At 40.5% G+C, this 12,470-nt stretch overlaps 1 protein-coding gene across 1 annotated transcript; it reads right to left on the bottom strand.

Annotated features, from left to right (window-relative positions):
• Positions 1-837: 837 nt before the first annotated feature.
• Positions 838-6,871, bottom strand: best4 (bestrophin 4; the record flags this gene model as incomplete). The annotated part of the gene is made up of 9 exons (XM_079529330.1): positions 838-1,120; positions 2,670-2,818; positions 3,440-3,520; positions 3,617-3,769; positions 4,039-4,116; positions 4,546-4,700; positions 4,994-5,227; positions 6,538-6,638; positions 6,720-6,871. 9 exons carry the CDS (start codon positions 6,869-6,871, stop codon positions 838-840), a joined length of 1,386 nt encoding a protein of 461 aa, XP_079385456.1.
• Between the last annotated feature and the right edge of the window lie 5,599 nt (positions 6,872-12,470).

The following is a 12,470-nucleotide window of genomic DNA, read 5'->3' on the forward strand; positions in this document are numbered from 1 at the left end:
TGTTCGTTAATATTTCAAAATCAAACTTCAAAATACAAGTTACACTGCTCCTTACATCTTTTCATCCATGAACGTGAACGGACACTCGGACAGTCGACTATAACTTCTATAAGTACGATTATTTTTACATAAATATGAATAAATTAGTCAAGTACTGGGCATTGATAAATTGACAGATTAGATTTATGATGAATTCCTGTTCTGTCTATAGAAGTGTCTATTTGTACGTCTCTAAATGTTTTGATGATTTGAACATGGTGGACCCTATTGGAAACAAGTGTAATGCTTAATTGGGTCGTCCACTCACAGTTAACAGCCTTTGTATTGAGTTTGTGCTTGAAATGTACTGTAATTCTGCAAACTGTTAATAAATTCTTCAATCAATCAATCAATCAAGACAGACAGGCTACATTATAGGCTACCTACAATACTAACTTATCTTGTGTACATTGAGTGAATATAACAGAACAGTGTTGTGTGAACATCCTCTTTCCATGAAACTCAGGCACACTGCCCAGGGAATGACAGTGAAGGCTGTATTTATTGCTATTGATTGTTTGTTACCCATTAACACAGGTCACAGGATATTATACCTACATTAGGCAAATATGATGAATGAGTGACAGTTTGACACCCAGGATATTTGGAATTACATAGACAGACTATTACATAGACAGACAATAAAAAAACATTGAACATTCCTCAGGTTTATTCTTTATTTTAAGACTGAATTACAATCTAACAAAAGAGATTTGTCCCAATGGCTATATGATTCTTCTTGCATTCTTCAAAACAATGCAATGCATTTTGGTATACTATAAACAGGTCAGCTCATTTTCATTCAATATGTTCCACAGAAATCTTAATCATGGGTGTCTCTGCTTCTTTCTGATTAGAGACATTCCCGTCCCCCTCGAGGGAAAGGAGATGGACATCGTTCCCATCAGTATCTTCTAGACAATCTCCCTCTCTCGGGCAATCTAGCAGGGATGGAAGGCTCCCTCCTCGCAGGATGCCCTTAGCTTTACGCAGAAGACCATCACCCAGATATCCCCTGTGAGGTAGGCTCTCTAATGGTGTGTCTGATGGCTGGTGGATTTCAAGGTCTTCAGCACTCATCCTGAACATGACAAACAAACAAATCCTTTATTAACCACTTGTTTTTTTTTGGATATTATTATTAATAATTGTTGATTGTTTGTATTTATTTTTTAGAAGAATTCCACCAATAATGGCATGCCCAAAATAGAGACACCAGGTTGAAAGAGGTTATGTATTGTATTGTTGTATTAAGCATGATCAATCCGCATTGGTTACCATGCTTTTCAATTTGCTGGTGTAATCAGCATGGGTAATCACCAGTAATTATTTTGGGAAAGTAATGCCTGTTGTAATAAGTAATTAATTAGTAGGCCTAATTATTATAAAGGACCCATAAAAAGAACGAAAATACATCGCATGGATGCAACTGGGACGTATCCTCAGTGATGTATCCCAAGGTCATCAGAGTTTCGGGTCTCGCGAACATCATACCCCTCACTTGGATGACCCAGCCGGGGTGATCAAGTCCCGACTTACGTCCCAGTAGCTACCCTCGATCAGACCCACTAGGGAAAGACCAGGGCCACACAATCCGTTGGAACCATTCCGGAACTACTATGCCGGGACTGAGAGGTACAATTCTGGCATGTGGAGGGACTAGGCTCTGTGGGTTGACTCCTGTCCGGGCCCCTCCTACGTCTCACCAGGCCCACTCCTGCTCTCACCAGGAGTACAGCTAGGACCTGTACAGCTAGGACCAGACTCCCAGCACCAGACAGTTCATTCAGGAGTGGTGGATTCTTGAGCCGCAATGGTTCTGCAGGCTCCACCTGGGCAATGGTAGTGCAGGAGGCTCCACTTGCGGCTCGAATGGCCCTCCTAAAGGCCTCACCGAAGGTTTTTTGGGCTTCCTCCTCACGGAGGATGCAGGCTGGGGCGCTAACCCATAATGCTCCCGGGGTGCCGTCTACATTTCGGCTGTCACCCGTCTCTCCGGTGGTCACCAGACTATACCTGGTTGTCACATAGTCTATTCCTATGAGTCACTATAAATAATAATAATAATAATAATAATAATAATAATAATAATAATACTTCTTCTTCCAGGAGGTATATTATACTCTTTAACAGCAATCTATTATTGATCTATCTTTATTGTGATTCCGAATCATTAACTTGTTATTACCTACAAAATAATAACTGTTACGCATAAGCAGGTTAGTTGAGCATAATTAATTCAGCCCTTAGTTACCTGCTAAAATATAGAACAGATGAGAGAAACAAAAACAGCCTTGCATGCAATTGGAGTGTTGTTTCATTTGTGAGTATAGTATTCAATGTGGGGTCCAGGGACCCAAAGGGGTCCTTGAGGGGGTTCTAGTGGGCCCCCAGCTAAATGATTGATATTTAGGAACCAAATGGACCCTTACAGGTCTGTAACTCTGAGTGTGTACAAATGGAGCCAAATGGATCTGATTTGTACACTCTTTGGGTTAAATTAACACTTTATATAGATTTACCAGGGGGGTCCATGGCCTAATACCTATCAAACTGGGGGGCCTTGAAATTGAAAAGTTTGATAATCACTGGGAAAGACTAGACTAGAGCAATAAAACGTGAATGATTACCTCATGTCATAGGTGGAACCTTTGAAATTAGGTTTCGTGTCGACTGTGGACACTGTGTATGGGATGGAGAAATATCCCTGTTTCCAATGTTTATCCTTCTCCATTGGGGGGAGGTTCTGATGCATGTTGTCCACTGCCAACATTGACGCCTGTGTATAGGATAGAAAACCAAATAGCAGTATGAACCTCCATCAATGCAAAAAAGTCTTCCTAAATATAGTTTGTTTCATTAAGGGATATGGTAGTCTGCTCCGCATTGACATTTATATTAAGATGGACGGTAGAGAAGTAGAGAGGGAAATGGGATAGGGGAGATTTAGAGTATAGAAGGCTCAAAGATTTGATTCTAAACTCAATGTGTCATGCCATATTGTGAGATCTTGATCTTCTATTTTTGGTGAAGACATTTGGTTTATCAACAGTGTAGTTATAAGATAATAATTTTATGGGAGATTAGATTACACATTAAAAACCTTCAGTATTAATGAATTCAGTATAATCCATGACATCATGGAGCCCATGGACACTTTGAAATAGTGAAATATCTAAAAACACATATTACCCACATAAAACCCACAGGAAAGTGTTTATTGTCTCCCAAACATCATTAAAATCTGATCTGGTTGCAAAAGGGGTGAAGTGGCCCTTTAAGAGTGGAGCCATAACTGGTGTCAAATGGATGGAATGGCCCCATTTGTACACTCTCAGAGTTAGGATATTACTGTGTAGATGCTGGTACTGCGTATTGAAAAGAAGCCTTGTGCGATCACCTGGATGTTTCGGTCTATCAGTTGGTTTGTTTCAAAGTCATCGTCATCCTCTCCAAATGGATTGATAATGAGTTCCCCCACCTGCAGAACATATATACTTAATGAATAATGCAGTCTGAGTTTTCATAACAAAATGTGTTTAATTTGATTGATTCAAGAATTCACTTTTCATCTCACCTTGAGCCAGCCAGCATAGAAGAAGAACTGGAGCAGAGTGAAAACGGGTATGTACATATCCAGGTTGTGATTCTTGTATCCCTTCTCAGGGTTCAGAAACTGGCGGCCAATCAGGCAGAAACCAAAAAAGGAATACACAGCTACAGTAACAACCTGTAATTGATTAGTGAGTTCATTATTATAGTTCAACTTTCTCCCAAAGTGGCTGACTAGCACTGCAACATATGCAAACCCCACAAAAAAAGCACAAAACAGTGAACAAATGCTAACATACATTGAATGTAGGACATATACTGTAGTTACACAGTCTCTGCTGATGTAGAAGGATGTATTTATTCACATTTCACAAACGCATTAAACCCATTGGCTTTTGTATTGCAAAAGCCTCTATTGTAAAATTGTACTGCTCTGCTACAGCCTACCTGAGTATAGACCAGAGGGATGCTGATCCAATCGTAGTGGAACAATAGACTGCACTTTGCTCTGTAGTTACACAGCTCCTACAGACAGAGTATCAGTTAATGAAAGGACATTTTTATAAAAGATTAGGACAGTGCATGGTACTGTAGATTAGAGATGTAGAGGCAATTATCAATCAAGCAACTTTATTTGTGTAAAAACACCATAAAAACACTATATATATACTTGTACATAAAGAACCCCCCTATACCATAAAACATCCGTTTTTACAATAGACAATCATACCAGCGTTGACTATATATCTTGTAACACTGAGGCTGGGGTTAGACAGCAGTATAATATTAGAATTATAAGACATGTTCAGTCGACACATACATTTGTACATCAAGTTTCTCAATAGGGCATGAAAAGTGTTAACTCCCACATTAGATATCATCTAAGAATATATAAAAGTTTCCACATGTACAGTTATTATTTAGTCCATTTACAGAAACAACAAAATACTTTACATCCATGAGCAGTCTCAAAGCTATGTCATCCTTCACCCGGCCTTCCTCTCGTGCCTTGGATGCCAAATTTGTAAACCAAGTCAAAGGCATCCAGTAGTTGTTGAAATCAGTGTGCAGTGACTCAAGCATTTTGAGTTCCTGTGGGGTCATAAATCCTACAAACAGAAATTAATTAATTACTCACAACCTTTATGGAATTCATTCACAAAATCAGCAAAAGGAAAACCCACTACATTACAAAAACACCCCACAATAAAATATTCAGTGTTCATTTTTATCCATTGAGGTCCATCTGGTCCATCTATTTTGTCTCGGAAATAAAGATTTTACTGTGAAGTCCTTCTTGACGGTCTTCATAAATATGCCAGTACACATTACCTACCAGATTAAATATGCCAGTACACATTACCTACCAGATTAAATATGCCAGTACACAGACATTACCTACCAGATTCCACAATGTGTTCAAGAGATGGGAAGCGTTTGCGGACTCTCGTGCTTATGGAACGCAGAATGAGAACTGATGATAAGTTAGCGTATCTCATGAGTGTGCGTCGCAGCAAGCGTCCCCTCTCATCTTTTCCGTGAACATTTCCAGACACCACCATCATCAGGTTGTCAGGGAGCGGGAAGCTGGTATACTGACCCCACCATCTGTTGAAAGCTAGGCTCACATAGAATCCTGTAATGTTACCAAAGAACAACAAAGTACCACAGTCTTAATATGTTATGTGGTGTCCAGTTTAGTCTAATGTGTGAATCGGTAATGTGCATTTCACTATTGTGAGTGCTGTTACTGCTGTATGTCAATTCACTTGGCTGGTAGCTTTGTCCTATCTCATTGAACTAGAAAAAGTGCCCCTCAGGGCACAGGTCTCCACCAGGGAAGGTCAGTTTGTGGCCTCCTGGTGGCGCTATAATAGGCCAATGTGAAAGGGGTGGCATTTCTTCTTACACCTTGGATGGCAATCGGATGATTTTGTTCCAAAAATGTGTCTAGCGAAAATCCACCTGTTAGTGGCGCTATAACAGGCCAATGTGGGGTGGGATAAGGGTGGGATATATTCCTCAGCCTAGTAGGAAAGTCTGTGAAAGATTTCACGTAATTTGCACGCTGCGTTCATGATTTGAGGCTTTTTGTTTCAAATTTTGAAAGCCAATGTCAGCCAATTAGGATGGAATATGAAATATCAGACAGATCCGTCTTGAACACGACTCTAGAGACATGTGTAACGATTTGCGGGATTTTTGGACAGAATCTGGAGGAGTATTATATATTTTTTTCCAAAAGTCGGACTCCTGGTGGCGCCATTCTGGAAAATCTGGGTTCATCGTTGGCATCCAGGAAGTGTGTGTGCAAAATTTGGCATCGACCGGGTTAATGGTGCCGGAGATTAGCTGTACACGGACGGACGGACGGACGGACGGATATTCATTAATTCATTCATTCATTCATTCACGGACGGACAGACGGACGGACGGACACGGACAGAGTGCAAAACATACTCTCTCCCTATGCCTTCGGCAACATTACAGGATTCAAACTCACAGTCAATCCCTGAGGGTCCTATGCTTAAATTAGACTGCATTCATATTTAAACTCTACTTACTCAAACGTACTTGTTGAATTGATTTAATGTACCTTATTATGCTCTTGCTATTGCTTGTAAGCAATGTTTAGAGAGGCATGGCTTTTCAGCGAGATGGTACTTGCTGAAACTACAACGCTGTTAAACTTGGGATATGGAGCAGAGGGCTTAATTTACATGTGCTAGAATTTGCCCTTTGAAAACCTATGCAATTTCAACCACATTCAAGAGGTATTCCATTAACTAATGCCCTTTTTTATATAAGTCACACTGATGGTAATTTAAAATAGTGTATAGTGTTATACACTATTTTAAATTACCATCAATGTGACTGAGCTGCAAAATGCTCCTCTCTCAAAGCATGACTTCTTGAGGCAGATAGAGGTAAGCTGGTGTGACTTACCCAACACAAATGACATAGGGATAAAGTTGGTATTGGTAAACTGATCACAGTAAAGTGCTACAAGTTCAAATTGCTTCTGCTGCTTTGATGTGAGAAAAAACCTGCAAGGAAAATCACATCATTAGAGCTTGCCTTCACTGTAACCAAACAGTTGAATAACGTGATCAGATATATGAAATCACCTGTAAAACACACTGAAAAAGGAATACATGACACAAAACACCAGGAATTCCTTGTAAATCAGCCTGTAGATGCTTCCTTTCCATCGGAACAGCAGCTTGGAGAAGCCGCCAAACTTTGCATTGGCCACCTCAAGGCTGTAGGAAACCGTCATATTTGGTTTAATGTAGTGAGGCAGGAGCAGGAAAGTCCTGTTAAAAATATCAAGGGCACCTTTTAAATTGAACATAGATTAGATGAAAAGCTTAATTATAACATTATAGATTTATAGAAGGATGGAGAATTTATTTTTACCTGTAAAGCCACCTGTATCCGTTCTAGAATCAAGTGTGAGTGTCCTGAGAGGACTCACCCTTACGTCTCATTATAAAGTTTAGTGTAGTGCTGCCTGTCATCATCCATCATGTGAAGTTTATTGTGTGGGAACCAAATGTATGAAATCTAATTGAGCGCCTATGGAAACACCTTGTGGTTTTGTTCATAGAATCCAAGGTCTTTGACACTTTTGTTTGAGGGTAACCCGTTTTTTATTTACGAAACATAATTTTTGATATAACCTAATCTATCTATCTATAAATGCACCATGTCTCTATACGTCTGTCTGTACGTACGTGTGTACGGCTGTAATGCACATAACTCGAGAACCGTTCGCCCCACCGACTCAAATTTGACACACGCGCTCCACACCCCCACAGGGAATGCAGTGCCGGGTGTCGAGTCCGTTGGACCCACGGTTGTCCAGAACCGCCACAAAAAGCCTCTGCCCGGGCTCTGGACAACCGCCACAAAAGGCCTCTGCCCAGGCTCTGGACAGGGCCCCTCCCCTGTCCAGAGAACACAGAACTCCATATATAGGAACAAGGGGACACAGAGAGACAGATACAGAAATCTCCATATACCATATGGGCATAAAAGGGACACAGACAGATGGGTGGAACGGGTACTCTGGCACGGGTACAACGGGTATTGCATAGCTGGGTGGGGCATGGATCTCCAACTTTGTTACCGACTCGGTGCTCTGCAGCCGTGCACCGGTCTAGTAATAATAATAATAAGTGATATTACAATGAATTGTGGTTAGCTGTACATGTTGAAAATAGGTTAGGGTCTCCAGATTAACTAATATCGGTTGCCACTTGAACACGAGCATTCATATTCTGGGGGAACATTAACCAAAACTAGCAGATCTACAATCTCACAACATTGCGTTGTGACTATGAGTGAGCTTGTAGATGGGCTATTTTTGGTGAAGAGATTTGGTGTGGAGGGAAAAAAGTGGTCCAAGTAGGCTTACAGAGTAGACCTTGGGGTCCCTGTTTTAATTAAGTTTAGAGGATTTAGGACCTAAACCCTCTAGTGAACCTAAACTTTAGGTGATAAAACTAAATGACTATTTAAAATAAATAAAAATTGAGGGGCGCACTTTTTTTGTAGCCTGGGTTCCAGCCTGATTTGCTGCATTCCACGGATCTGAAACTGTCACTTTGCAACTCAAGTGACATTTTCAGATCTGCGGAACACAGCAAAATTTGCTGGAACCCAGGCTAGCACTTTTGGTGTGTGTGCACAAATTTTGTCCTTCACAAACATTAAATTCCCATTGACAATTAATGGACAATTTGACATCATATAGTGTCTGAGCAAATAAGACCTACTGTCTATTTTACGTCATGATGAGCGCCCCTCTCTTCACACGGGTGTGATTTTTTTCTAACCATATGATTAAAAAACATTTCTATCATTGTGCACTCACTGTAAAACCCCAACATACCTTGTAATAATTTACTGGGAAATGGTAGTCCAGAACACTGCTGTTTACAGTTTCATCATAGATCAGTGACACTGATAACGACAACTCATTCATTGTGTCAAAACACCTACCTACCTGACAGTCTGGTGCATATCTCAAATCATTCCACACATCCTTCAACCTTTGTCATTGGCTGATGTGCTCAGTTGACTTATTTGTTCTTCACATCGTTTCATTAGTCAATATTGTAAATCAGGCTCTGTTTTCCATACTGTTTTATTCCTGCTATGTTTACTCTCTCTTAGTCTCTTGACAGTATATTTATGGGGCAATCTGTTCTTCCTTGGAGCCCAGTCAGGGGCTGCCAACACTCCTGGATCCTGCAGGAGTCTCCTGCATTGCCATTCACCTGGATTTCTCCTGGATTTGGTATCAAAGTCCCAAATTTCACCAGAAAACTTTGGGTCTGACTGAAACTGTACCCATTATTTTCCAATGCTAGTAAAGCAAGCCTGATAAAAGTATCAAACTCCCTAGTTCACCAGAACACAGGAAATTACATCTACTTAAAAAAGTTTCTGGGGGAGGACCCCCGGACCCCCTGCTCTGCTTGGGGAGTACCCCCCCCCCCTCAAAGAAATCTCCTGGATTCTCACAGTCCAATATGTTGGCAGCCCTCAGCTCATAGACATATATCTATGGCCCTGCTACTAACTAGGCTACTATTAGGCCTACTTCCCTCTTGTTCTCATTAGTTGTGTACAAATCCAAATCATGCTCATGCTGTGTAAGTTTTATTATATCGCAATCGCATATATTAGCACCTGCATGTAGGCTATTGATTGATTGGTTCCACCATTTTCAATTCATCAGAAAAATCATCATCATACTGTATGTGTATGCATTTGTCATCATGATGTATCCAATCTGGGTACCCATCTGCAAAACAAAGGGAAAACACTGTCAACACACAGTCTGTCTCGAGAGACTATGGTATCTTAATCTTACCCATTATCAGCGCGTCTGACATGCTGCACTTCCCATTTCTACCACTGGATGCCACTCTTGTAATTCAGAACATTACTCTTGGCCGCAGCCGCGCAGCCCCTTAATTCTGAGTTTCTGACAGTACCATGGTGGAATATACCCCTAGGCTATTTTATCTCATAAATGTCAAAAAGGTCATAGGATAAAATAAAATCACACCCGTGTGAACTGAGTGGTGTAAGGTATTAGCCTGATCAGCTGTGGTCTGACGTAATGTCTGACGTAATGCAATCACACCCGTGTGAACTGAGTGACCAGGGCCGCGGGAAGGGGGTGTGCACACGTAAGCGCGCCACAAAATGTGCGTGCACACACCTCGTGCACGCACATTTTCGTGCATTTTCACGCAGAAAAGTGGCTTTTACTTTCCCCTCTCCACATGCAAGTTATATAACCAGGGGTCATCATCATGCCAGCTTGTGATGGACATTTTGATCAATATTTTATTTTTGTCACGGACATACAAAATAAATGGTCAATAATTTTACCAGAAACCCAAATAGCTAAATGTAAATGTATACGAATGGACTCATAATGTGCCATAGCGACTATTCCTGTGTGCTACACATTTTAAAGGGGGGCTAATTCAAGAAGAACAGAAGGGCCCTATACTGTAGGTCTCATTGTGGGCATGACATCTATCTATCTATCTATTGGGCATGGCATCTATTTAGCCCTTGTCTTTTCATCTTATTATAGACCACTAATTCAGAAGTGTAGGCTATAATTATGGAAAAAAAATCTTTTTTATTATCAAACAATAATAAAAACATTATTTATGATTAACATACTGTCTATTACTGATGATTGCACCTGACTTGATAAGGCAAAATGGTTGAAATGTCAGTTCCTTAGTTTATTTCCTTTTCTCAGTTATAGTCTGCTGGGAATGTCTGTGGTTTGTCCGCAAACGTCTTTCCAAGTTCTCTTTCTTCACCATCACTGTTCAGTTCTTACTGATGAGACAAATAATGACTTGATGAGAGAGCTCTATCCAGTTCCATGTATGGTACACAAATACATATGGCTGAGATTTCAGTTCTTTATTTCTTGTTCTCAGTTCTCTGTTTGCTGGAAAGTTCTAGTGAAATGATTTTGGTTTGCCAGAAAGGGTCTTTCCAAGTTCCCTTTATTCACTTTCACTGCATAGTTATATGTACTATATGTATTTTGTGTCATACCACCTGTTCCCAAACTCATTTAACTGATGTCTTGTCTCATTAGTAGTAGCTTAATAAACAGGTCAATCCTGTGTTAATTCACTCCATCCCACTCATTTGTTAGTTTCAAGAGTAGTGGTTTCCAATGTAAAGTAAAGTATTCAATGTTGATGAGAAAGTCTTAGACCATGCATACCGATAGGTGGTGTGATGCAAGTTATGCCAGTGGAACAATGAAAGAACAACAATGAAAGGCAGCTATTAGAAAACATTACTTCTAGCTGTCTGTCTTGTCTTGCATCCTCACCTGACATTAATGAGCATGTCATTCCGACACTTTACCAGTCACCAAGATAATTCAAACTAATTATTTAAATATTTTGATATATTGTACACATTATAACCAACATAAACAAATGTCAGACATGGACAAGTCTTGCCACGGACACGTGTGTCCTATACGAACATGTTGATGACCCCTGGAACAAACTATTGGCGCCGATACTGGGATACATACAGCATATTTATTAGGCATAGTAACAGAAATCTGTTTTGAACATATAAATAAAATGATGTTTTTTATTATTATTTTTACCCTCCTGTCCAGGGGGGGGGGGGGTGCCTGGGGGGAGGGGGTGCTCCAGACCCCCCAGCACCCCTACTTCCCTCAGCTATGTGAGTGACCATAGCAACCATGCTCATTTTTTTGGTACGAACAAACACGTGGACACGTGGACACGTAAACTAACAAAGCCAGTTGTTGGAGTGGTTTACACCACTCAAAAACAAAAAAACGAATCATACCAATCATAATTTCCTGCAAATTGTGCTACGATTGATTATTTTCTTATTGATTATTCAATCAATATACTTTTTGTAATATATCGATGATGCAACAATGGTGACCAGATTTTCTATAAATAAACATTTTATTAAATTATCAATTATTGATCAGCCCAGGCGGTGGCGTAACCGTCTGGGCGACTGGTAATCCAGTCGCAGTGTGCCGCGGGTTCGACTCCCGAGCCCGACACGGCCTTTACTGCATGTCTTCCCCCATCTCTCTCCCGTTTCCTGTCAGCCTACTGTCTGTCCCTTCAAAAACCAATAAAAAGGTGTAAGCCGCAAAAAAATATCTTTTCAAAAAAAATATATATTTGATCAAATCGATTCGTTTTTGTTAACTGTTTCACCAATAATCATAACTTAATTTATAGACTCATATAGGCCTACACACCGTAGGTAGCCTATACCTTATGTGAGGAGTATAATTAAGTCATTATATTCATATTTGATTTTAAAAATTATGTTTTGTGTTTTTAAGGTTAATATCATTACTTTAAGATGGACAACTATTCACTGCTACATTCATTTAACAAGGTGAGGGTATTTCCCACTTTCATTTGGGAACTGATGTCCTCTGTATCAGACCTAAGGACAATGGCTGCTCTGTGATCTTGCTCTAGATCAAATACATCTCGCACACAGGCTTCCGAGGAGACCCCGACCACTTCTGCCAAGTCATTTCCGGAGCTTCAACCAAAGGATCCACTGATTGGGGCTAAGACCTCTGAGAACCAGAGAGGAGGGTGTATGGTTCCATGCTGATCGTTTGGGTAACCCAACGCCATAATTACAACCTCCCACTGTGAGTGTAATTAGAGCTGGGTAGAAACGGGATTTCAGGTAGCTGAGGCTGCCTTAGGTCATTGTAGGGGCAGAGCAAACTGAGGGGCCACAAAGGACGCTCAGATAAAACAGAGCAAGACACTATTCTCATGGGAGCAGTTAGCTTA

Source organism: Electrona antarctica (genome assembly GCF_951216825.1).
Source record: "Electrona antarctica genome assembly, chromosome: 19".
Classification (NCBI taxonomy): Eukaryota; Metazoa; Chordata; class Actinopteri; order Myctophiformes; family Myctophidae; genus Electrona; species Electrona antarctica.